Source organism: Gopherus flavomarginatus, chromosome 2 (genome assembly GCF_025201925.1).
Source record: "Gopherus flavomarginatus isolate rGopFla2 chromosome 2, rGopFla2.mat.asm, whole genome shotgun sequence".
Taxonomy (NCBI): Eukaryota; Metazoa; Chordata; order Testudines; family Testudinidae; genus Gopherus; species Gopherus flavomarginatus.
Window position 1 is genome coordinate 54,366,203 of NC_066618.1, and position 27,845 is coordinate 54,394,047.

The 27,845-nt window shown below is 40.6% G+C and overlaps 1 protein-coding gene across 5 annotated transcripts in view; it reads left to right on the forward strand.

The window, feature by feature from the left end:
• Positions 1 to 27,389, forward strand: part of PHF14 (PHD finger protein 14) — a 281,202-nt gene extending 253,813 nt beyond the window's left edge. For all 5 annotated transcript variants that reach the window (XM_050938592.1, XM_050938594.1, XM_050938595.1 and 2 more), the window contains one exon: positions 27,226 to 27,389. In XM_050938592.1, coding sequence (XP_050794549.1) covers positions 27,226 to 27,300 — 75 coding nt within the window. In that variant the 3' untranslated portion in view covers positions 27,301 to 27,389. The remainder of the gene's footprint in view (positions 1 to 27,225) is intronic.
• The last annotated feature ends 456 nt before the right edge of the window (positions 27,390 to 27,845 follow it).

The following is a 27,845-nucleotide window of genomic DNA, read 5'->3' on the forward strand; positions in this document are numbered from 1 at the left end:
GATGTGTCAGTTAAGTGTGTGAAGAGAGCACCACAGAGCTATGGAAATTAGCAGTTCACTGTAGGGAGACTAACATTCAGTTTGAAACAATATGTATTAACATACAGTATTTCCTGCTTTTCATCATAATCAGATGTTTTAAATTATTATTTCATTTTTAAGCAACCACTATCATTACATGTTTGTTGCTAAATTTAAATATGGAATTAAACAAATGGAAAAGCTACAGTAGCAAGTAAAATGCTTACACATTTCTTGTTTTATTATACTGACTGAGATATGAATATGTGAGAGAGAAATACAGGTAACATAGGTTTCAACAGATGCAAGTAACAAAAGTACAGCGTATCAATGACAGAGACTGAATATTTGCCACAGCAAAATGTGAATCTTTTTTTCCCATAGGATTATAGATCTTTCCACTCAATTTTCTATTCTGTGAGCTTAAGCAGGAAAGGAGATGGATGCAAATTCACTTAAACTGTCAGTTGAAGAAGGGAACAACCAAAAAAAGAAAGAAAAAGAAATGCCCCCTCATTTTTGGAATCTTCATATCAGGTTCCCTGAGCTTATATATTTAAAATTAGAAAAGACAAAAGACAAAAAAAATAGATGGTCACTAAGTAGATGGAGTAAGTGGGCATCATGCTCAGTTATGCTATAGTGTTTATAAAAAAAAATATTAGTTTAGCAAGTTTAACATTGTAGGGAAACATTGAGGAAAATGATAGAGAGTTATTTTTGCCTGACTAAAATAATACTCACTTGTATGAAAGATCTTATAAAGCATAGTTCTGTTAAGCACCCACAGGATAAAACCACATCCGTGACCATGAATCTATTCAAGATAAATATTGAGCTCAGTTAGGACCCAATCCTGCATATGCTCATATGAACAATTTTTCTCAAGTGAGTAGTACCAGAGTTAAATGGGACCACTTTGTGCTGATTTAATTTGAGTTCAACTGGACCACTTATGTTTCTAAAGTTATATGTGTGTTTGCATGATGTTGCCCTTAATACATTATATAGAGTAATGTCATTGAGATATTGCAATATGTAAGGCAAAAACATCTTTTGAGTGAATAGATTTTGAAGGAATGGAAATGTTCAAGTTGCATGAAGAGTTTTCCTTAATAATGTTAAATGGCTGCAGCAGCTTAGGGAATAGTAGGTAAATAGTGATTTATAATATGTACTCTGTAATGGGCTGTACTGCCATAAAAAGCAGAACTCTAATTAGTTATTGTCAAATTGTGCCTAGTTTTAGGTATCTTTTTTTTTCATTGTTGCCTTACTGTAATTGAATCACATCTAAGTGTTTTTCCCCCCTAAGTCTTTTAACAAGGTTTTGCGCTTGTGTGCTGATCTCAGACTGCTAGACACTTTTGATCTGGTATTGTGGAAGAACAGTCTCTAGATTTATCAGAGGTTAGGAGCCCTTTTCATCATAGATGTCTAGACTAGGGCAAGGTCTGCCTTTGGATTTGATATGACATTTTGACAGGTGACTTGTCTTTTTCCAGATTAACTAGAAAATGTTGACTGACAGTTTTATTTATTTTTTTTTGTGAAAGTTAACTGAATATTTTGATGCATATTTTACTCTTACAAATTTCCCCTGAGAAAATTTTACTTATAATAGTGCTTAAATGAATGAGTATCGTATCATTTGCAGTAGGCACACAATTATTTGGTATAATATAAAAATGTATTTAATATTTATGAATATTAAAGATACTTTATTCTTTATTCTTTCTGTGATGCAGGAAGTAATAGTACAATGCTTAAACAATGTATGCATTGAAGATTTGTCAGTTTTTTAAACAAAGCATAGAACTACAGTAAGACTTAGCTACATGTAATTGCTATTCTCACAAATATATTCACTCCCCAAACCTACCCAAGGAATACAATGGTGACACAAAAATACTAGATATCAAAACACAGAGGACTGGAAGGGAGATAGAGGTGAATTTATTATATTTGAATACATACTGCTTTCATTCTTAAATTTTCAAGTTGATTAATAGTTAAGCTTTGGTACATTAAATGTAATAGTTGACACAAACTTCTCTATTTATTTACTACTCATATGGGCCCCGACCCCGCAAACACCAGGGCTATATGAATTATTTTCAGGTAAAGTAATAGAATAAAAAAAATGAAAACCACATTAATATGTGGGGAAAAAGGTGCTAGAACTAGGGGTGCTGCACCACCCCACTTGAAGGGGTTTCCATCATACACAGGGTTTACAGTTTGGTTCAGTGGCTCTCAGCATCACTTTGAGGAAGGGAGGAAACCACAACCCTTACCTCTTAACACCAACTCCCAAATCCATAGCCTCTCTACTCGGTTTATAGATTCATAGATTCCAGGACCAGAAGGGACTATTGTGATCATCTAGTCTGATTTCCTGTACAACACAGGCCTTAGAACTTCCCCTAAATAAATCCCAGAATTACATTGATAGTGATGGAGAATCCACCACGACCTTTGGTAAATTGTATCAATGGTTAATCACCATCACTGTCAAAAATTTACTCCTTATTTCCATCCACAGAGCTGAGTTGTTGTATTCCTGATCCATTCAGTCCAACAAGCTTAATAGGTCCATGTTAGCTGGATGTGGGAAAAGTCTTGGTGATTGATTGCCATAATATTCTTTAAGGAAATTTGTGGACAGCTTTTGAGGAAATCATACAAAAGATTCCCTTGGAGGGGAAGAATGAATAAAGAATAAGGGGGTGGGGATTATAGTATTATAAATTTACTTCAATTCTATAAATAGATTATAGGGACAAAAAATTCAAAGGCTATAATATTTTGTTAAGTTGGACAATGGTAGAAATGTCTCATATAAAATTTATATTAGGATAGTGCCATAGTTTTTTCCCTCACACACAAGAATATTTTTAACAGAAAGATCTGGATAATATCAGGTATCACCACTACATGGAAAAAATGTACATAGGAGACTATAGGTTTCAACACAGACATTGGTGGGTGAAGAGTTTGCACTCCTGAGGATCAGGAATTTGGTCCCCTAAGGCAATAGATGGATCCACACAGAACTGAAGGTAGCTGTGAAGTCCTTGTACCTTTCTGTAAGTGCCCCGTTAGCCTTGCCGCTCTCTGACAGCAAGTTCCATTGCCTGACTCCCTTCCCCTCAGAGGCAACCACTGAGGAGAGGCTACAAGAGCTAATGCTTATTGTATCAGAATTATCTCCCAACTGGATATACGGACCTACTGCTCACCCTAATCCTGCCAAAGAACCCACAGAGCCTGGACCCTGTACACCTTCAGTAGAGAATTTTCTGTGATGTCCCGAGGAAGATGGGACCATGCTGCAGATTTCAGCTGTATGGCTTCCTTCCATTCATGGAAGCAGAGAAAAGGATGTAGCCATAATTTAGTGTTAATGTTCTTATTTCATGTATATAAATTACTTCCAGTTTACTATATTCCAGTAGGGTATATGTGTTAACATACATGTATAATCTTTATTTAGGCAACGTTTGTCTAATCTTCATTTACTTAGGGCTAGTTCAGCAAGCTAAGTAAAGGCTCTTCCATATTGATGTGTGCGCATTGATTGAACCCCTCATTTTAATTAATAAATCTGTGAAAGCAAGAAGGATATCTCACAGCAAACAAATCTTATCACTTTACCTAGGGCTATATATTTCCTTACAGCTTTGAAATAAAGCCTATCAAAGCACTATAGGAATAAGTAAAATATTATATCACAGGGGTCAGCAACCTTTCAGAAGTGGTGTGCTGAATTTTCATTTATTCACTCTAATTTAAGGTTTCACGTGCCAGTAATACATTTTAACGGTTTCAGAAGGTCTCTTTCTATGTCTATAATATATAACTAAACTATTGTTGTGTGTAAAGTAAATAAGGTTTTTAAAATGTTTAAGAAGCTTCAATTAAAATTAAATTAAAATGCAGAGCCCCCCAGATTGGTGGCCAGGACCTGGACAGTGTGAGTGCCACTGAAAATCAGCTCGCGTCCCGAAGGCGGCACTTGTGCCATAGGTTGCCGACCCCTGTTATAGCACATAACTTTTATTTCATATGAATGTAATGTGATTTTTTGCCTCAGTAGATATTTAAGCTTGTGTTGTATACACTGGATAAGAAGTGGAATTCTAATCTCCTCTGCTCATTAATTGCAGCAGTAACTGTACTAAAGGGCTTATTTTTTTTATTTTGTTACATAATTGAGCATTGCCACATACCTTCTAAAATCAGCTCCTAGACAGACATGGAGCTGATTTTTAACACATAGCAAAATTAAACTACATAGATCAGAACAGAGTCCTAAATGTGTAAAATAGTCATCCTGTGACTCAAACAAAAAAAAAAAAATTCCTGGGACTTTAAGGACACAGAAACACAACTGGAATTTCAACTAGAATATGGATTTTCCAGGCTTACCAATGTATTCAAACAAGACCCCTAATGTTACCTTAAAGTTGAAAGTGAGCCTTTAAAAAAAACAAAACAAAACAAAAAAACTATTTAAGATCTCAGTTCAGAACACATGTACATTCTTAATTGGAATATGTGAATAGTTCCATTGAAATTAGGGTTCTGCCTTTCCCTTGTAAGACCTGATGATCAATAATAATGAACAGGTGTCCATCTAATATTGGTATTAGACCCAGAGACCCCAATAAGAGCAGGATGGTAGCCCCTCATTAACACAGAGGCAGACATGCTCTTTGCCCCAAAGACCATTATAATAAAAGAAAAATTAAATATAAACAACTATTTGCAATAGTGTATTTGACATATAATATTCACATGTATTTGATGTCATGAAATTTTGTAAGTAGACCCTTGAACTCAAATGGATAAGAGGAGGTTTCTTCCTAAATATAAGGTATTTGTAGTTTTAAGTTGTCATTAACAGATAGTAGGAGTTAATAGAACAGAAGTACTTTATATCTCTTTTGCCTGTAAAGGGTTAACAAGTTCAGTAAGCCTGGCTGTCACCTGACCAGAGGACCAATCAGGGGACAGGATACTTTCAAATCTTGAGGGAGGGAAGTTTTTGTGTATGCTGTTAGATTTTGATTGTTGTTCACTCTGGGGGCTCTGAGGGACCAGACGTGCAACCAGGTTTCTCTCCAATCTCTCCAATACAGGCTCTTATAAGTTCAGAATAGTAAGTATTAGGTAAATAAGGCGAGCTAGGCTTATGTTTGTTTTCTTTATTTGCAAATGTGTATTTGGCTGGAAGGAGTTCAAATTTGTATTTTGCTGAAAGGATTTTACTTTGTACTTGTATACCTGGGCTGGGAGGGTATTCCCAGTGTCTATAGCTGAAAGACCCTGTAACGTATTCCATCTTAAATTTACAAAGATAATTTTTACTGTTTTTTCTTTCCTTAATTAAAAGCTTTTCTTGTTTAAGAACCTGATTGTTTTTTTATTCTGGTGAGACCCCAGGGGATGGGGTCTGGATTCACCAGGGAATTGCTGGGGAGAAATGAATGAAGGGGGAGAGAGAGGTTAATTTCTCTCTGTGTTAGGATTACTTTCTCTCTCAGGGAGAGGGGGGAAGGTGAATTTTCCTCTCTGTTTTAAAATTCAAGGAGTTTGAATCACAGTAATCTTCCAGGGTAACCCAGGGAGGGGAAGCCTGGGAGAGGCAACGGTGAGGGAAAGGGTTTACTTTCCTTGTGTTAAGTATCAGAGGGGTAGCCGTGTTAGTCTGGATCTGTAAAAGCAGCAAAGAATCCTGTGGCACCTTATAGACTAACAGATGTTTTGGAGCATGAGCTTTCGTGGGTGAATACCCACTTCTTCAGATGCATGTGGTGGAAATTTCCAGGGGCAGGTATATATATGCTAGCAAGCAAGCTAGAAATAACGAGGTCAGTTCAATCAGGGAGGATGAGGCCCTGTTCTAGCAGTTGAGGTGTGAAAACCAAGAGAGGAGAAACTGGTTCTGTAGTTGGCAAGCCATTCACAGTCTTTGTTCAGTCCTGAGCTGATGGTGTCAAATTTGCAGATGAACTGAAGCTCAGCAGTTTCTCTTTGAAGTCTGGTCCTGAAGTTTTTTTGCTGCAGGATGGCCACCTTAAGGTCTGCTATAGTGTGGCCAGGGAGGTTGAAGTGCTCTCCTACAGGTTTTTGTATATTGCCATTCCTAATGTCTGATTTTGTCCATTTATCCTTTTCCGTAGAGACTGTCCAGTTTGGCCGATGTACATAGCAGAGGGGCATTGCTGGCATATGATGGCATATATTACATTGGTGGACGTGCAGGTGAATGAACCAGTGATGGTGTGGCTGATCTGGTTAGGTCCTGTGATGGTGTCGCTGGTGTAGATATGTGGGCAGAGTTGGCATCAAGGTTTGTTGCATGGATTGGTTCCTGAGCTAGAGTTATTATGGTGCGGTGTGCAGTTACTGGTGAGCATATGTTTCAGGTTGGCAGGTTGTCTGTGGGCAAGGACTGGCCTGCCACCCAAGGCCTGTGAAAGTGTGGGATCATTGTCCAGGATGGGTTGTAGATCCTTGATGATGCGTTGGAGGGGTTTTAGCTGGGGGCTGTATGTGATGGCCAGTGGAGTCCTGTTGGTTTCTTTCTTGGGTTTGTCTTGCAGTAGGAGGCTTCTGGGTACACGTCTGGCTCTGTTGATCTGTTTCCTTATTTCCTCGTGTGGGTATTGTAGTTTAGAGAATGCTTGGTGGAGATTTTGTAGGTGTTGGTCTCTGTCTGAGGGGTTAGAGCAGATGCGGTTGTACCTCAGTGCTTGGCTGTAGACAATGGATCGTGTGATGTGTCCGGGATGGAAGCTGGAGGCATGAAGGTAGGCATAGCAATCGGTAGGATTTCGATATAGGGTGGTGTTAATGTGACCATCACTTATTTGCACTGTGGTGTCAAGAAAGTGGACCTCCCGTGTAGATTGGTCCAGGCTGAGGTTGATGGTGGGGTGGAAGCTGTTGAAATCGTGGTGGAATTTTTCCAGAGTCTCCTTCCCATGGGTCCAGATGGTGAAGATGTCATCAATGTAGCGTAGGTAGAGAAGGGGCGTGAGTGGACAAGAGCTGAGGAAGCGTTGTTCCAGGTCGGCCATAAAGATATTGGCATATTGTGGGGCCATGCGGGTGCCCATAGCAGTGCCACTGATCTGGAGATATATATTGTCATCAAATTTGAAATAGTTGTGTGTAAGTATAAAGGCACAGAGCTCAGCAGCCAGTTGTGCTGTGGCATCATCAGGGATAGTGTTCCTGACAGCTTGTATTCCATCTGTGTGTGGGATGTTTGTGTAGAGAGCCTCTACATCCATGGTGGCTAGGATGGTGTTTTCTGGGAGCTGACCAATGCATTGTAGTTTCCTCAGGAAATCAGTGGTGTCACGGAGATAGCTGGGAGTGCTGGTGGCATAGGGTCTGAGTAGAGAGTCCATATATCCAGACAGTCCTTCAGTGAGAGTGCCAATGCCCTACAAAATCTCCACCAAGCATTCTCAAAACTACATCACATACAGCCCCCAGCTAAAACTCCTCCAACGCATCATCAAGGATCTACAACCCATCCTGGACAATGATCCCACACTTTCACAGGCCTTGGGTGGCAGGCCAGTCCTTGCCCACAGACAACCTGCCAACCTGAAACATATTCTCACCAGTAACTGCACACCGCACCATAATAACTCTAGCTCAGGAACCAATCCATGCAACAAACCTCGATGCCAACTCTGCCCACATATCTACACCAGCGACACCATCACAGGACCTAACCAGATCAGCCACACCATCACTGGTTCATTCACCTGCACGTCCACCAATGTAATATACGCCATCATATGCCAGCAATGCCCCTCTGCTATGTACATCGGCCAAACTGGACAGTCTCTACGGAAAAGGATAAATGGACAAAATCAGACATTAGGAATGGCAATATACAAAAACCTGTAGGAGAGCACTTCAACCTCCCTGGCCACACTATAGCAGACCTTAAGGTGGCCATCCTGCAGCAAAAAAACTTCAGGACCAGACTTCAAAGAGAAACTGCTGAGCTTCAGTTCATCTGCAAATTTGACACCATCAGCTCAGGACTGAACAAAGACTGTGAATGGCTTGCCAACTACAGAACCAGTTTCTCCTCTCTTGGTTTTCACACCTCAACTGCTAGAACAGGGCCTCATCCTCCCTGATTGAACTGACCTCGTTATCTCTAGCTTGCTTGCTAGCATATATATACCTGCCCCTGGAAATTTCCACCACATGCATCTGAAGAAGTGGGTATTCACCCACGAAAGCTCATGCTCCAAAACGTCTGTTAGTCTATAAGGTGCCACAGGATTCTTTGCTGCTTTTCCTTGTGTTAAGATCCAGAGGGACTGGGTCTTGGGGGTCCCTGGGCAAGGTTTTGGGGGGACCAGAGTGTACCAGGCACTGGAATTCCTGGTTGGTGACAGCGCTACAAGTACTAAGCTAGTAATTGAGCTTAGAGGAATTCATGCTGGTACCCCATCTTTTGGACGCTAAGGTTCAGAGTGGGGGATTATACCGTGACATAAGTCTACACATGAAAGTACAAATTCTGACTCCCTGGAAGTACAAAAGTACATTCACATTCTGATTGCCAATGTTCCATCCTCCACCTCCACATTAAAACCATGAATAATTTCTGTGGGACATGGAAGGTTTTTGTAGTTTTCATTGCTAGATTAGGGATATACATGCATAAAGATGTGAGCTAATCCATGCCTTAGAATACTTCTTTGGGACCTGACCCATTGCACATTGAAATGAGTGAAATAACTCTCATTGACTTCAGTGGGCACATATGACCCTTACAGCTCATGTTGCAGATGGAATACAAGGTGGCTTCCCCATGCGTTATGGTGAGGAAACTAGAGCAGAGTGAAAAAACATCTAGGGCTTTTTTTGCACTGAGTAGCCAGAATGTGGTCTATCCTCTCACCACTGATTTGTAAGTGTAACTTTTAGCTGAAGGAGTATTAATGCTGCCAGTAATAAGAAGACATAAAATACTCAGATCAGTACAATATATAATAAATCTGTAATTCCACTGGCGTTTCTGATAACATCATAAACCTCAAGAGCAAAGCTAGATTGGTTTGTTCATGTCATAATGAGAGAATGACAGCCATTATTTATGTGGGCAGGAGTTCCATGTAATACATGTTTTAAAAAAAAAGAAAGATCTGTTCCTTCAGTCTGTCTTGTCTTCCTCCTCTTATCCTTCTCTGTAGTATAGACTTTGAATGTTCCTATATCTTTTCCACTCCCTCTAACACCGGATTCTTCATTAACAGGTTGATTTTAAAATACATACATTCCAAGAGATACAGAGACTTTTATTGTATCGTTTTCTGCCATCACCATGTTGCTGCATTCACTACATAGAAAGATCCCATATTTTAAAGTAAGAGAGGAGGGGAAAAATGAGAGAAAATCTCTCTTCAGCAGTTCATGTATTGTTAGCTGTCACATTTACTGCACACATTTCAGCTAGGTTTGCTAAGAGTTCCCAAATTACTTTCAATTCATAATCCAGTTTTAGATTTTTTTTTCTAATTAAATATGCATTTTCTCCTGTCACAAGGAAAACTTTGGTTCAGCTTTTTACAGTAATTTAATTAAGCATTTCCTGTATGTTCATTTCAGTATTTATCATGGCCCACTAAAGTTGGAATTCAGTGTATAACGGTACATTAATTGCCCTTTGTATTAAATGAAATAAGAATCCCAGATATGCAGAGTCATGAAATTTAATTGTGTTCCTCGATTGCTTATTCAGTGCATTGGAAAACTGAATCAAGAAATACAGAAGAAAAGGGGCAAAGGTTGTTTAATGTAGCGCATAACACGGATTTTGAACTTTACTTAATGAACCGAGTGTTTATTACTATGAAATAAATGCACCATTTAAAGAATTATGGTGGAATTGTAAAACATTAAAACTCTGATTAATTTTGGTCAGAAGCATGCAGTGCACTCATTTTATCTAAAACATTTTCATTATGGTCAATATTTTTTCAGTTATTGAGATAAATGTATTATTCAGTGGTATTATATTAAGTTTCTCTTGCAGTTTAAAACATTCACTTCAGCGGTATTTAAGGTGATATCTTTTGTGTGTCTTAGATCTATAAAATTCTTGCCCATAGTTTGGGGAAGTATTTTATGTTATGTATCTGCATATGCTTTGATATTTAATGTCATTAAGTATTTTGAGGAGAATTAAAATAGTGTTGAGACCTATTGCTAAAAGACTGTATATTGAAGCTTATTTAGGAAAGTAGTTAAAAAAGCATGAACAATTGAAAATAACTTCTTAAGGATTTTATTTAAATGGAACTTTTTAAAAAATGGAATTGGTTAAAATAAAATATTAACTCTTCAGTGTGGAGATTTAGCAGATTTCTGTCCTTGTGCACCTACTATATATTAGTACACTAGATATCTGCACTTGCTCTTAGCATCAAGAGTATAGGCAAAAAAAGCAAATGTACAATGTAGATTAAGAGAATTTAATTAATAAAGAGAATGTAATTGGAATAAATAAAGATTGAAAGTATTGTACTTTTTAGAAATAGTTTTAACACATGCATTGTTAGTCTATGGATGGTTATTCTTTATTTAGCAATGTAATGTTCAGGTAATATAGAAATTGAAGCTTCTTTGACCATGCTTTTCTACTTCATAAAAAAATCTACTGACAATATCACATTAATATAAAAATATTATTTCTTTATATGTATAGCTGCATATGTGAATGTGAAACTGAATGGTTAGAAGATGGCTTTTTGCAAATATCATACTCTTAATAGTGCCAAATTCTTGCTTGGAAGTTAAAACAAGTACACACTCTGAGACTTAAGAGAAAATTAATGGAGCCTACCTTTGTACACAGACAGGCAATGCTTCTTAAGTCATTTTGCATTCATTTAATAGTTGTCTTTTAGATCCATAACAATATATAAGCATTTTTTCATAAGGTTTAAAGTATGTAAATCTAATGCTTTCAAAAGTTAAGACAGACTCAGATGGCTAAAGAACAAACATTTTCTTAGTATTTTCTACAAATTAAAATTAGCTGAACTTGTAAGACAACTGTTTGGTTCCAAGCACCACCTGCCCATCTGAAAATACCAACTGCAGTGGCAGTCAGCCAAAGAGGCCACTGAATGGAATGGCTGCCTCATAAGAAGAGGGAGAAACAGATGGAGGGTTTGAAAGCTGGCATAAAATCCTAGTGCTATAGTGAGAATTAAGTGAAATTTGCAGTAAGGAATCTTGCAATGGCACATTTATCCCTTTAATCAAAATTAGAAGCAAGTCGATGAAAAATACGAAACACTGACAAACTATCTGAAATACTTAAATTTCTTGTACCACTGTAAGTTAAAGGGGTTTGTTTTAACATAAACATGCAGCTGCTTGTAAATCTTAAATAAGCTCTTTGTTAGCAAAATAATTCTCTTGGTCTTCTATTGCCACCTAGAGTACGATGCTATTTACTACATAATTTCGGTACTCCTTTTGAAACAATATTCATCATCACTTTAGCTTTGCTCTTTTTACTGAACAAAATGAGGGCAGGGAACTGCAACCAGTTAATTGATGTCATGTTTGCTTACATTAAAATGGTTTTCTTATTCATAGCTTCCATTATTTCAGATCTGCAAAGATTTTGTTGTAGGAAATTGGTGGGGTTTGACAGTAAGAATTAATGGAGATATACTTTAAAAGGTAAGACTGTCAGCTTTCCAGTGATCCCAGTGGGTGCATTTTCTTGATGGCTGCTTCAGAATACTTCATGAAGCAAATGTCAAACTTGTCGAGGCTGTCACTATGAAAATGATCCATGTAGCAAGGGTCTCCTTTCCTTGGGAAACAAACAGCTGCCTTATCACTGCATAGCTGCAGTGACAAACCTGCCATCCATCATAAGAAATTTATGTTTGTGTCTAATATCCACTGGTAAAGAACTATTCTAGTAATATTCCATATTCCTGTACTACCCTTCCTTAGATTTTTTCTTATACTTTTTGAGGAGAGGTTTTGGAAGAAAAATAGCTTGTGCACTTCAGCACATGATGGTCTCTGTCTTTTCTTGCTTACTAGTTAGATTAATTTATCTCTGATCTGTAGCCACTTTCCTCCAAATTTGGCCATTTATGCTGAAAACAGATAGGAATTTAACACCAAAAGAAAAACCACAACAGCTTCTTAAATCCCTGCCCGATGAGGTATGTGGGAAGAACCTTGAAAATGTTTGCAGATAGATTTTACCTTCATCTCAGTGATGTTTTGATTACCAGAGTCTGTGTGATGTAATTGATAAAATGTCTGTCTTCTGCCTCAGACTTTAATGATACAAATATTATAGCTGAGATCTTAGTAAAGGAATGTTCTCAAACAGTCATTTTGCTCTGAAAAGAATTGCTCCTAAACCTTAAGTGCTCCAGTAAAAACAAAGAAAGTGGGAAAGTTAAGGGGAAAAGGAAACAAAGATTTTAAGTACCATTCAATGTGACTTATGCATCCTGTATATGTAGATACTTCTATAGGGCTAGTGTTAGTGAGTAGCCATACTTATTTAAATGAACTGTTCGGTCAAAATTATAGACGTAAGTAGTGTTATGTGCAAGCTGAAAAAGGGTTGCATGCTTCAGCGCTGTCTGAATTAGTGGACCATCATGTCTTGCGATGGGCACTTATCAATACCTTGTAGTGAATTTCAGAGGTCACTCAGTTGTTGTTGTTTTGGCAAACTTAAAACTCAAGGCCATTCCCTATTGTAGGCCTTAGTGCCTTTCAACACTCAGTGCAGCAGTGTCTTGCAACAGGGATAGCAAAGATAAGTTCCCAAGGACCTCATCTGCATCAAGTCCCTTCACTGATTGTCTTCAGTGTACGCCAATGTGTAAAGCTGCTTTGGTTCTGCTGAGATGGCCTATTCCACCCCTACTCCAGTGGTGAGTCACCCTGCACTGCCTGTATTAGCATGTTAATCAGGAAGGACATATTTTGATCGAGCTTCACAATTCTCTGATGGTGCATTTATGACCTCCATAAGATCCAGGTCAGATGAACTGTTAGGATGAACAGCTCCCTCCGAGATGTAACATCATTTATTCTTTTGGAGAATATACCAGGATTATTTTCCTTGCTCTTGAATAGAGTAAGTAATCTTTTTCTGTTAGGTTTCTGGCCACTAACCAGTCAATTTTCAGTACTTTTTGGTTGTTAAAGTTGGAAGTACTCTATAGTTTTGATATCTTTGGTGTCTAATTGTAGTGGCCACCCTAACACCCTTACCAGTGCTGAATAGTACCTTAATTCACAAATCATGGTAGTTCTTCCACAGTCAAGTACAAGAATATGACTTTCCACAATTAAGCTTTTAGACATTCTTTGTTGTACTACTGTATTGTAGGTCAGGTCCTACTTTTCCCCTTGTTAGGATGTCCATAATATTATACTAGTAGCTACCTGTTTGGCTTTTAATCTAGCTTAAATTTTATGCATCACAAAATTAGTATCTTTCTGCTATTAGATGTTTCTGTGTAGTAGAGGGTATTTAGATGTCTGTCTCTCCTTTTTGATACATAACAAAACACATTCCTCACTATTCTTTGTCATGAAACTGTAGGCTTAGAGTTCTTTCATATTTTTTCTTACATATGACATGTATAGAAGGCAAATTATAGGTATGTGTTAGAGCACAAATCTAGATCATTGTGTCTCATAGCACACTGAACAGACAGATGTAGTGTGGTATGTTCTATATATAGAATTGTCTCTAATTTCCTGTGGAGTTAGTAACTGTCTGATTCATTTTTTTCTTCGAGACGTCAGATAGCCACTAATGGGAATGTAAAGAAAGTGACGTGTTTTTGAGTGAAAGGATGAAAAAGGAACACTCAAAACTCTGTGTGGTGTTCTTTCTTATACACGAACTGCAGCTTTTTTTACTCTCACCCTTTCCTGTAAAGGGGATCAAGGCCAGATGACATGAATTTTATGAGAGTTCATTTTGCTTTTATTTTTATACATGCTCACATGTGTTTGGGAAATAAGTCATCCTTTAAGCTTTGTATTTTCTAGGAATTGGATCTCTCATAATTAGCAGCTTTGTAGAAGTGAAAATAACATACTGGTACCTATAATGCTCTGAGGATAGTGGTTGTAATACAATTTTCTCACCACCTCTCACCCCATTTTCCCTGTCACTTTTCTTTGGTCTAAAGTATAGTAGTGGGTGTGACATGCTGCCTATGCCCCCAATTTGCATGGCCATACCTCCTTCTCTCTCTCCCTTTCTCAACTTTTAAAATACGGATTTTAGGCCCCTTTAAAAAAATTTTTGGACCCAATTTACCAGTCTGAGCCATCAGATCCCAGTTACTGTGTGTAGACAGAGGAGTTTGATCTGTTATCACAACTATAAAAGAACAGCAGTTACAGACAGGTAATCTTAATTTATTCCAATGTGAAAGTAATATTAGGGCTGTTAAATGTAAATAAGTTTCATATATTTTGTGGCTGTTAACTTAAATTACCATTAAACTCATAATACTTGTGCTCTGCATTGGCTCCCAAGTTCATTTATTACTGCAATTCAGGATGTTGGTTACAATATGAACCACACTATAAAGCCTGGAATGACCTGGGAGACCTGGCCATCTGAAATGTCATTGCAGCAATTGCAGTGAGACAGATAGAAGTCACTGTCTTTCTCTGAAGTGGAACTCCTAGGTGTGGGTGGGATTGCAATCTTGGAACAGGTTATTAGCTCTAGAACTAGTTCTCTCATACAATCCACCAGAGCCTGTGTTAAAGGTTATTTTTCAGAGACTTTGCAAGACATTTGTTCGCACTGGCTTTTTCAGAATTTGGACCTGTTGTTATCAGTAGGTGAAAACGGTAGAAACTAGGGTGAATTTGATCTTTGCCATCTATTCGTAACAATTTTGTCAATCTTTTTACATATGAACCTAAATATGAGAATATTCCATCTCAAGCTTTTCTAAAGCCTGTACAGTTTAAAAATCTATTCGAATATACTAGGCTATAAGCAGGATGGTTAAAATAAGCAAAAAGAAAATAGTGGAAATGTGAATCACTAATGCTAGTTGTGAGGATGAATTTTGTGATGGCAGAGCATCTGTCCACTGGAAACTAGAATGTGACCATTTACCAGAAGCCACTAAATAGCCACCAATGATATTAATGTTGTCTGCCAACCTAGACTGGTTTTGAATGGTTAACTTAAAAATAGAAGACTTTTTATTGGGTAATTATTGTTCCCACCTAAGATTTGCCCTGCAAAAATGCCTCTTCACTGTCTCTTATAAGAAAACCCAGACTTGCTGGTGTAGAACAGTTGGTGTGTTCCAACTGTGGGTGAATGAACCCCTTATATATGCAATCCATATAGTGTGAGTTCCTTAATGATGAGAAGCTGTATAACTGTAGGTGGTAATTAGTAAAGCAAATATATTAAACATGTTTAATCTTCAGTCTATTCAGCATCATTCCTTGATAATTAGGCTAAATAGTCCACTTAGCTGAAAATTCAAACATTGTGAGTGACTTTAGAAACCACAACCAGTTAAATATTCTCTATATAATAAGAAATCTTCTTGAAGTATAGGAAATCGTGTTTTCAAAAATTGCATGGAAACTGTAATTTTACTGTAATAGCCAGTTAACAAACTCAAGGGATAGTGGGACCTGCCAGGTCAGGGGATTGTTAATATATTTGGAATGCTGATCCAGATCCATCCCAAGTAACGTGGCAATCACATTTAACTTCCAAATTAATAGGAATGCACATCACAAAAATTGCTATCACAGTTGACATTAATTAGCACCCTAGGCCATGGACTGAATGAATATAGAATTAACTACCATCTAGACGTGGTCTCTCTACGTTAATGTTAAAGCACTTGGTAGAGCAGTAAAGGGGAGTAAACTTAATTTGTTCCAGTGATGCTAAAAACTCACTAAAAATTCATATAATTTTTACCGTACTTGCACAAAGTGAAATTTTCACAACTTCTTGTTTGCCCTAGGAGAGAATAAAAGTCCCTCGATACCTATCCCTCCCTTGACTCTCAGAGAGAATGAGAAGTGAGGTTACCGCCTCTTCTTTGCCTGTATTTCCTGTTTGTAAGCCTCTGTCTGCATCTTCGTTAGATATGCAGGAGCTCAGAAGTAGGATCGCAGGACAAGTGTGTTGCAAAGAGTTGGGAGAGGGTATGTCAGGGCAGGAGTAAGTGTTGGGGAGATTGGGAATTGGGTGCTGGCAGCCAAGAAGGGATAAAGAATAAGGGAGACGTTGATTGGAGGTGAAAGTCACATGAACTAGAAAAATAATGAACTCTTGGACAACTCTTTAAAAACTTACAAATGTGTGAGGTCGACTTGCAGCTTCCCTACAGATGAGTCACCTAGAAATGAAACATCTTGCTTGTCTGCCTAGAAGAACTCAGAGAGCTACTACTTAACTTAGTTTTTGAATTCCCCAAGATTTATTGTCTTCAGCTGTCATGCAGACAACACATTTTACATGTTAGTGCAAGACTCATAGTCATCATATGGCCATGGGCTTCTCCAAGGTTGTTTCTGGTCCCAGACTACCCTTTATCTTCAGCATGAGATTAAACCTTGGAAGTGTCTTGGGCACACCATTCCCTGCTTAAAACAGAAGTAAAGGGAATACTTTTTTCATAATTGCATCAAATCAAGCAAACTATAGTAATTCATCTCCAGAAGCTACTGATTCCAGAAGCTGTAGCAGCAAAAACAATGAGCAGTCCGATGGCACCTTAAAGACTAACAGATTTATTTGGGCATAAGCTTTCATGGGTAAAAAACCCACATCTTCAGATGCATGGATCTGATCACTCCATGCATCTGAGGAAGTGGGGTTTTTACCTACGAAAGCTTATGCCCAAATAAATCTGTTAGTCTTTAAGGTGCCACCGGATTCCTTCCTGTTTTTGTGGATTCAGACTAACACAGCTATCCCTGTGATACTTTGTAGTGACAAAGTAGCCCACCCACAAGATCAAATAATTAGTAACAAAGTGGAGCATTACCAGGTAATTGAAACTGTTGTCAAGATAGCCCTAAAACAGTTATTTCTTCATAACACTGCAACAGATCATTGTGTTTCTCCAGTTAACTAAATCAAATGAACCAGGAAGGTGCACACATCCTATCCACCAACAGTCTTCTTCACCTGAACCATTATGTGGAGTCTCACAAGGCTCAGCCAATGGCAGCTCATGAGTTTTTTAACAAGTGAGGCACAAATCACAAAATAGTTATTTACGCACACGCCCACACCCACCAGATATAATGTAATAGCTATTAAAAGCTTACCTTATTTATTGTGAAGAAACAGCAGGCAGACCTGAGAGCCACCGCTGCTGTCTGAACTGATATGGGGCTTGGTGGCAGTTTCTCATGCACACGCATGGGGCCTGGCTTGCGGGGTAGAACCAGCGCTAGGCATAAACAGACTAAGCAATTGCTAAGGCCCCGAGCAGCTCAAGGGCGCCCCCTATTAATTAATAGTATATGTAGTTTCGGGAAGCCAAAAATATTCCTACTTATGGCCCATAATGGTCAAGCACCAGCAGAGCAATGGGGGAGGAGGTGTAGGGCTCAGACCCCATCCATAGAGTAGCCACCTTTCTAATTGCTGGTCACCCCTGAGACCCTGCCCCTGCTCAACCTCTTCCATTGAGGCCCCGTCGCCTGCTCCGTCTCTTCCCCCCAAGGCCAGCCCCCATCGCTTACTCTTCTCTTGCCCATCCCCCGTCACTCCCTGAATCATCTAAAGGAGCCTGCTTGCAGGTAGCAGGTGACCCTGGCTGAGCAGGGGCTAGCTCGGGTTAATGACCCAGTGCCTCCCTCCATTCTGTGGTAACTGGACTCTTGGTTTGGGACACAGTTCCTGAAAACTGGGCTCCTGGCATCCCTACATGGCACCCAGACACAGAAGCCAAAAACTGGATTGTCAAGGTTTTTTCCCCCACTTTAAACTTTAGAGTAAAAATGTGGAGGACCTGCATGGACCCTTCAAAGCTTAATTTCTATCTTAGATCTGGTAACACTGCCACCAGCCAGAAATCTGTGTCTGGTACACTTCTGTTCCCCCAAAACCTTCCCTGGGGAACCCAAGACCCAAACCCCTTGGGTCTTAAAACAAGGAGAAATTAATCATCCCTTCCTATTCCCCCCCAGACTTTCCTCTTGCTGGGTTGCCTTGGGAAGCTTCACACCGATCCAAACTCCTTGGATCTTAAACAAACGAGGAATTAACCCTTCCCCTTTCCTTTTCCCCCCCACCAATCCCTGGTGAGTTTAGACTCAATCCCTTGGATTCTAAAACAAGGAAAAATCAATCAGGTTCTTAAAAAGAAAGCTTTTAATTAAAGAAAGAAAAGGTAAAATGTATCTCTGTAAAATCAGGATGGAAAATGCTTTACAGGGTACTCAGATTCATATAGACTAGAGGGACTCCTCCACCCCTCCAGTGTGAGATTCAAAGTTACAGCAAACAGAGGTAAAAATCCTTCCAGCAAAAGGAAAAGCATTCACAAGTTGAAAGAAAACAAACATAAGACTAATCTGCCTTCCTGGCTATACTTACAATTTTGAAACATGAAAGACTGATTCAGAAAGATTTGGAGAGCCTGGTTGTACATCTGGTCCCTCTTTGTCCCAAGAGCAAACAACGAACAAAACAAACAACACAAACAAAGACTTCCCTCCATCAAGATTTGAAAGTATCTCGTCCCCCCATTGGTCCTCTGGTCAGGTGTCAGCCAGGTTCACTGAGCTTCTTAACCCTTTACAGGTAAAAGAGACATTAACCCTTAACCATCTGTTTATGACACGCCCCCCAAATCTCAGACAATGTGGAACCACACTGGCGGTGATTTCTTCCTAGAACTTTAGAATAAACAGATTAATAAAACACATGCACCTTTACATATACTACTAATTGTGTAAACTACAAGGCTTTTGACATTTTAAGGACAATTTTTAACCATTTGATTCTGGGGAACTTTCACGGGAGAGTGCATCAGCTACTTTGTTAGAAGCTCCTGAAATGTGTTGAATTTCAAAATCACAATCTTGGAGAGCTAAACTCCATCGAAGCACTTTTTTGTTGTTTCCCTTGGCAGTATGAAGCTACTTTAGCGCAGCATGGTTGGTTTGTAGCTGGAACCGCCGTCCTCAAACGTATGGGCTTAGCTTTTCCAGGGCATACACAATGGCATAGCATTCCTTTTCACTGACTGACCAGTGGCCTTTCCTCTCAGACAGTTTCTTGCTGAGAAACACGACAGGATGGAAGTTTTGATCCGGTCCTTCCTGCATTAAACCTGCTCCTACACCACGCTCAGATGCATCTGTGGTTACTAGGAATGGTTTGTCAAAGTCTGGGGCCCTTAGCACAGGGTCAGACATGAGTATCACCTTAAGCTGGGTAAAGGCCTTCTGACACTCGTCAGTCCACTTAACTGCATTTGGCTGGGTCCTTTTGGTCAGGTCTGTTAGTGGGGCAGCGATTTGGCTGTAGTGTGGTACAAATCGCCTGTAATACCCGGCCAAGCCTAAGAAGGATTGGACCTGTTTTTTTTTTTTACTTTGGGACAGGCTACTTTTGGATAGCATCCACCTTGGCCTGTAGGGGGTTTATTGTTCCTTGATCCATCTGGTGTCCAAGGTAAGTCACTCTGGTTTTGCCTATTTGACAATTTTTAGCCTTAACAGTTAGTCTTGCCTGCCTGATGCACTCAAAGACTTTTTCCAGGTGCTCCAGGTGTTCTGCCCATGAATCAGAAAAAATGGCCACATCACTGAGGTAGGCAATTGCATATTCTTCCAATCCTGCTAGTAGACCATCTACAAGTCTTTGGAAGGTGGCGAGTGCATTTCGCAGCCCGAAAGGAAGCACATTAAATTCATACACCCCTTCATGGGTGATGAAGGCTGACCTTTCTTTGGCGGGTTCATCTAGCGGTACCTGCCAGTACCCCTTGGTTAAGTCTATTGTAGAGATGAACTGGGCACGTCCCAATTTCTCCAATAGCTCATCGATGCGGGGCATTGGATAGTTGTCGGGACGAGTTACAGCATTTAGCTTACAGTAGTCTATGCAAAAGTGTATTTCCCCATCTGGTTTGGGTACCAGAACCGCTGGAGATGCCCATGCACTGGTAGAGGAGCGGATTATACCCATCTATAGCATGTTTTGGATCTTCTGTTCTATAGCAGCTTGGGCATGAGGAGACACCCGATAAGGTGGGGTTCTAATTGGGTGAGCATTACCTGTGTCAATGGAGTGGTATGCCCGTTCAGTCTGTCCTGGGGTGGCTGAGAACAATGGGGCGAAGCTAGTGCACAGCTTCTTGATCTGTTGCCACTGCAGATGTTCCAAGGTTGTGGAGAGGGTCACCTCTTCCACGCCACCGTCACTCTTTCCTTCGTAGTAGATACCTTCAGGCCACTCAGCGTCATCTTCTCCCTGGGCTGTAAACTGACAAACCTTTAAGTCTCTGGAATAAAAGGGCTTGAGAGAATTAACATGGTACACTTTAGGCTTTAGGGTGGAGGTGGGGAATGCTATGAGGTAGTTAACAGGTCCTAGGCGCTCTTGGACCGTGAATGGCCCTTCCTATGATGCTTCCATCTTATGGGCCTGCTGCGCCTTCAAGACCATAACCTGGTCCTCTACTTTGAAGGAACACTATCTGGTATGTTTATCATACCAGGCATTTTGCTCTTCCTGAGCATCCTTTAGGTTTTCTTTAGCAAGGGCTAAAGAGTGTCGGAGGGTGCTTTGTAGGTTGCTTACAAAGTCTAGAATGTTAATTCCTGGAGAAGGCATAAACCCCTGCCATTGCTGTTTCACCAACTGTAATGGCCCCTTAACCTCGTGGCATACACAAGTTTGAATGGTGAAAACCCTAAACTGGGATGTGGTACAGCCCTGTAGGCAAAAAGCAACTGCTGCAACACTAGGTCCCAATCATTGGAGTGTTCATTTACGAATTTACGTATCATGGCCCCCAAAGTTCCATTAAACCTCTCCACCAGGCCATTGGTTTAGTGGTAGTAAGGGGTTGCAACCAAGTGATTCACGCCATGAGCTTCCCACAGATCTTTCATGGTCCCTGCCAGGAAATTAGTTTCTGAATGTGTAAGGATGTCGGAGGGCCAACCTACCATGGCAAAAATGTCTGTTAAAGCCTGGCACACAGCGTTAGCCCTGGTGTTGCTTAGAGCTACTGCTTCCGGCCATCGGGTAGCAAAGTCCACTAAAGTCAGTATGTACTGCTTTCCTCTGGGTGTCTTTTTTGGGAAAGGACCCAGAATATCCACAGCTACTCGCTGAAATGGAACCTCAATTATGGGGAGTGGCTGGAGAGGGGCTTTGACCTGGTCTTGGGGCTTTCCCACTCTTTGGCACAACTCACAAGACTGGACATAATTAGCAACGTCCTTGCCCATCCCCTCCCAGTGGAAGCACTTCCCCAACCTGTCTTTGGTTCTGTTCACCCCAGAAGATGATCATGGGCTAAGCTTAAGAGCTTTCCCCGGTACTTAGTTGGAACTACCAACTGTTTTTGAGGATGTCAGTCTTCCTGGTGTCCACCGGAAAGAGTCTCCTTGTATAAAAGTCATTGTTCTACAGCAAACCGGGATCGGTTAGAAGAGCTGAGAGGCGGTGGGGTGCTCCGTGCCACCGCCCAAGCTTTCTGAAGGCTGTCATCTGCTTCCTGCTCAGTCTGGAACTGTTCCCTTGAAGCTGGAGACACCAGTTCCTCCTTAGACTATGGACTTGGGCTTGGTCCCTTTGGAAGCGATGTAGGTGATGGAGTTGTTTTCGTTGATGGTGAACCGCTTTCCGCTGGTGCACTATGTGATATTTCAGGCTCTGGCTGAGCCTTTTGGGTAGGGTTGTCTGCTTCTTCTGCCAGTTCAGGCCCGCTGGCGCCCTCTGGCGTTGGAGTGGTAGATGGGTTTGCAAGCGCTGACGTCAGTGCTGGCAACGGTTCTGGTGTTGGTTGCTCTTCCAGTTCCGGTTCTGGGACTGGATGCACTATGGCTGTTGCCGTCGTTGGTAGGGGATCCGGGTCCACCACCTCTGCCTGGGTCTCTGGTAACACAGACGGGGCTCTTGTGGACGGCTCAGGAACAGGGATGGGTCTGGAAGCTTACCTGGCTTGGCTGCGTGTAACCATTCCCACCCTCTTGGCCCGCTTCACCTGGCTGGCCAAGTCTTCCCCCAGTAGCATGGGGATGGGATAATTGTCATAGACTGCAAAAGTCCATATTCCTGACCAGCCTTTGTACTGGACAGGCAGTTCAGCTGTAGGCAAGTTTACAGATTTTGACATGATGGGTAAATTGTCACTTGGCCCTCTGGGTTGATGAATTTGGGGTCCACTAAGGATTGGTGGATAGCTGACACTTGTGCCCCCATGTCTCTCCACGCGATACCCTTCATTCCGCCCACTCTCAAGGTTTCCCTTTGCTCCGAGGGTATTTGAGAGGCATCTGAGCCTGGGGATCTGTGGTGTGATGGTGGTGTAATGAACCACACTTGGCTGGGGTTCTTGGGGCAGTTGGCCTTTATATGTCCCAGTTCATTACATTTAAAGCATCGCCCAGCTGACTGGTCACTGGGCCGCAGTAGGTTGCTGGAGACTGGTGAGGTGGGACAATAGGGTGTCTGGGGCTTTCCTTGGGTTGTAGGTGGGGTCTTGGGTTGCCCTCAGTGATAGGGTTTATTTTCTGTTTGCCCCCTGTGATATTCGCTCCCCTTGCTAGTAGCTTTCTTCTTTTCTGCCACTTCCACCCATTTGGCTCCAATCTCCCCCGCCTCGGTTACAGTTTTGGGCTTCCCATCTAGGATGTACCTTTCTATTTCCTCAGGAACACCCTCTAAGAACTGCTCCATTTGCATTAGGAAAGATAGCTCTGCCAGAGAGTTAGCATTTGCTCCTCATATCCAGGCATCCCAATTCTTTCCAATGTGGTAGGCGTGTCGGGTGAATGACACATCTGGTTTCCACGTTAGGGCTCTGAACCGCCGACGGGCATGCTCAGGTGTTAGCCCCATTCTGATTCTGGCTTTGGTTTGAAAAAGTTTATAATCGTTCATATTTTCCCTAGGCATTTCGGCCGCCACCTTTGCTAAGGGTCCACTGAGCTGTGGCCTCAGCTGTATCATGTACTGGTCTGCAGAGATATTGTACGCAAGGCAGGCCCTTTCAAAATTTTCTAAGAAGGCCTCAGTGTCATCACCTGCCTTGTAGGAGGGGAATTTCCTGGGATGGGGAACAGTACCTGGAGAAGGGTTGTTAGGGTTGGCTGGTACATCCGGCCTAGCCTGTGCTAAGTCCAGTTCATGCTTTCTCTCTCTTTCCCTCTCTTCCATTTCTTTTTCTTTTATTTCTATTTCTTTTTGTTTCGTCTCCTTAGATCTCCTCCGGGCAGCCTCTGTGGCTTTCTCTTCTCTTTCTCTCCTTTCCATCTCTCTCCTGTGGTCAGCCACTTTGGCTTTCTCCTCTGCTTCCTGCCTAGTCAGCTCCTGTTTAGTTGCTTTCTTGGCACTCATTTTTCTGTTATCTTGTGCTGGCGACACCCCCCTGCAGCTCAGGGCTGCTTGGTTAACAGAGATTTTCTAACTAGCTATACCGGAGAGGTAGAAAGAAAGAAAACAATTCAGCTTGTGAATGCCTTTTTGCTGTCTGTTTGCTCTCAGCTTGAAGCCTCCTCCTAGCAAAGACTCTTGTTAAAAACTTAACACCTCTGCCCTCAGGCTGCTTTCCAAGCAGTTGGAAAGGAGAGAAAAAAAAAACTCACTGGCTTTTGGTTCTTAGAAATCCCAACGCTGCTCACCATGTCAAGGCTTTTTCCCCCACTTTGAACTTTAGAGTAAAAATGTGGGGGACCTGCATGGACCCTTCTAAGCTTAATTTCTAGCTTAGATCTGATAACGCTGCCACCTGCCAGAAGTCTGTGTCTGGCACACTTCTGTTCCCCCAAAACCTTCCCTGGGGAACCCAAGACCCAAACCCCTTGGGTCTTAAAACAAGGAGAAATTAACCATCTCCTCCTTTTCCCCCCAGACTTTTCCCTCTCTGGGTTGCCTTGGGAAGCTTCATACCGATCCAAACTCCTTGGATCATAAACGAGGAATTAACCCTTCCCCCTTCCTTTTCCCCCCCACCAATCCCTGGTGAGTTTAGACTCAATCCCTTGGATTCTAAAACAAGGAAAAATCAATCAGGTTCTTAAAAAGAAAGCTTTTAATTAAAGAAAGAAAAGGTAAAATTTGTCTCTGTAAAATCAGGATGGAAAATGCTTTACAGGGTACTCAGATTCATATAGACTAGAGGGACTACCCCCGTGCCCCCCAGCCTGAGATTCAAAGTTACAACAAACAGAGGTAAAAATCCTTCCAGCAAAAGGAAAAGCATTCACAAGTTGAAAGAAAACAAGCATAAGACTAATCCGCCTTGCCTGGCTATACTTACAATTTTGAAACATGAAAGACTGATTCAGAAAGATTTGGAGAGCCTGGTTGTACATCTGGTCCCTCTTTGTCCCAAGAGCGAACAACGAACAAAACAAACAACACAAACAAAGACTTCCCTCCACCAAGATTTGAAAGTATCTTATCCCCCTATTGGTCCTCTGGTCAGGTGTCAGCCAGGTTCACTGAGCTTCTTAACCCTTTACAGGTAAAAGAGACATTAACCCTTAACCATCTGTTTGTGACATGGGTAAAACCCGAACGGGTTGCAACCCTACCCATCCCTCCCCCCACCCCACCCAGCAGAAAACACCCTACAGTCTGGGCTTCGTTGCTACAATTCTGCCATGGCCTCATCGAGTGGTACTTACCACATCAGTGCCCTTATAAAGTGACTCCTGGGTCTGGTAAATTGTCATGGTAACTAGGCAGCTTCTTGGAGCACTATTAGCTACACCAAGAGTTGATCACCACACAGCACTATGTTCTCCAAACTATCTGGTATTGTGTTTCAGCGCTGGAGAGAATGAGTTGTGACATTTTAATCAAATCACAATTTGTCCTTAAATCTGTATATATTTATCAATTACATAAAAAAGAATATGCAAAATGTATTTGGTAGCTTTTGGGGATTCTTGGTTAGGCTGTGCCTCACTTGCCTGGGCTGACGAGGTGCCTCTGAGCTCAGTACACATCCCTTCTCAGCAGTATCTATATGAGACTTCTAAGAATGTAAGAACGGCCATACTGGGTCAGACCAAAGGTCTGTCTAGCCCAGTATCCTGTCTTCCAACAGTGGCCAATGGCAGGTACCCCAGAAGGAATGAACAGAACAAGTAATCATCAAGTCATCCATCCCCTGTTGCCAATTGGCAGCTTCTGGCAGACAGAGGCTAGGATCACCATCCCTGCCCATCCTGGCTTATAGCCATTGATGGACCTATCCTCAGTGAATTTATCTAATTCTTTTTTGAACCCTGTTATAGTTTTGACCTTCACAACATCTTCTGGGAAGGAGTTCCACAGGTTGACTGTGTTGTGTGAAAAATCTCGTGATGCCTCAATCTCCATTCCTACCATGGGCTCCATTCCTACCAAGATGGAAATTATTCAGCAAAAATAGCTCATGAAAGTGAATGTATTTGCATTTGGCCCTTAGTGAGCAATGTAAATCAAAATGTTTCTTTCAAGGTGTGTGGCAGGTGGGGGGGAGATTTATGTGCAGAATATATTATGTCCTTCTAAATAGAACAACTAACTCTGCAAATGTATGTTATGTATAGTGAAATGCATGGCCATATTTACTTAGCTAGGTAGTTTCCATCAATACTCTTTATCTGTCTTATGGGCTTATGTGGCCCCATTACCATAGTGTCAGAGCACCTCAGAATATTTAATATTTTTATCCTCAACAAACCAGTGAATTAGGAAAGTGCTATTATTTCTATTTTACAGCTGAGGAACTGAGGCACAGAGAGACAAAGTGACTTTTCCAAGGTTACACAGGTAACCTGCGTCAAAACAGGAAACACAACCTAGGTCTCTTGTACCTAGGCTGGGGTTCCAAACATTACACCATCCTCCCTTTGTGTTTGGGTTTTCATGTAAACCAGAACACTTTATAGCGCCCAAATTTCAATGTATTTTTGTTTGTTTTACTGAGACTGAGTAACATTTCTTGTTTTGTAAAACAAAATGTGTCCAGTGTGAAGATAGGACAGTCTGTACTGTGAATGAGTTTGCAGGACTCTTTCTGCTGAGATGGGTTACAAGTTGTCTCATGAAATATTTTTTCAAGATGCCAAAATTTATACTTTGGAGGTCAACATTTTGTATTGGACACAAGATACTATTCATTCCTATGGAAACGGGCATTATGATGTCACTTTATTTATTCAATATGCTCCAGAGGAGCTCACAGTGAATTATGAGCCCTACTCCTGGAGTTGAAGCTGTAGAATATTGTAAGCATGCTGCTGCCTGACATGCTCATGTTTCCTATTTTAGACCTGACTGATCTTCAGATAACATATGGTGGTACAAGTAATTGGAAAATTGGCAGACCTGTCAAGAAAATATGCTAGATGGGACAAAAATATGATGCTGCAGCACATAAAGTGTCCCTGAAGTTAAATTTATTGTCTTTTATCAAATGGTGAAGTAAACGTATCTGGTCTAAAAAAAAATGAAACATTTTTCAATGGCAGATGCTATTCAAAAGTAATTTCCAGGACAGTGATGAAAGTTCTTGCATTTTAAAAGCAATTTCGTGGAAACCTCCAGTCGAGAACCAAGGGGAGGTATGAAATAGCATCCACTACAAAAGTTTAAATATCATAAAATTTCACCTTTTATGTTTTAGAGGCTTCTTTATTTGTGTAATGAGTCTCAAAGCAGCTAAATTAGTTGATGCTGCAGGTAAAAATTTTCTATTTAACTTTTGATTAAGATCACATTTCTAATGATTAAAATTTTGCACTTATTGTAACTTCAGCGTTTATCAGTCATGTAAAAGAATCTCAAAGAAAGGTATGGACAGGTTTGTTTCTGTAAATGTTTTTTGAACATATGAACAGCTCTGCCGAATGTGTATCTCTTCAGAAACTCCAGTAATGCTTTTTTATTTTGTTTTATAGGAAGATGAAAATGAACCTAAGGAAGAAAATCCATCCCAAGACCTGAACATGGAACAGAAAAATTCAAAAAAATAGAAGATTGCTGTTATGTTTGAAATATTTGCAAGTTGTGTAACAGCAGTTAAAGTTTCTCATTGTAAAATTTACATTCTCAATAAAGTCATTGAAAATTAAAATTCATGCTGCACTGAGGAATTGTGTAAGTGATTCTTGGTGACATTTATGATTATATTAAAATGTTGAGTTTTCAAGACTGGTACTGTAAAAATATGAAGGCTTTTAGAAATATATGCATAAGGGCAATGTGATCTTCATTTCTGATAACATTTGCTACTCAAACTTGTCAAACTTTTTCAAAGTACCAAGCAATGCACATCCTGAAAGGGCAGTAATAATTCAAAATCATTCAGGTATCCCTGAGCATAGATGCAGAGTTATTTGCATTTGACACTTAAGCATTTGGATAAATGCATGACTAATTAAATTGGTATCTGAACTTTTCTTCTTACAAGCCGCTGAAGTAAAACTTATATATTAAGACAAGGATGGTTTTCAAAGTACCTCCTAAAAAATTGTCTGCATAGGAACACTCTTATCTGCTTGTATGTTGAGCCGTTTGA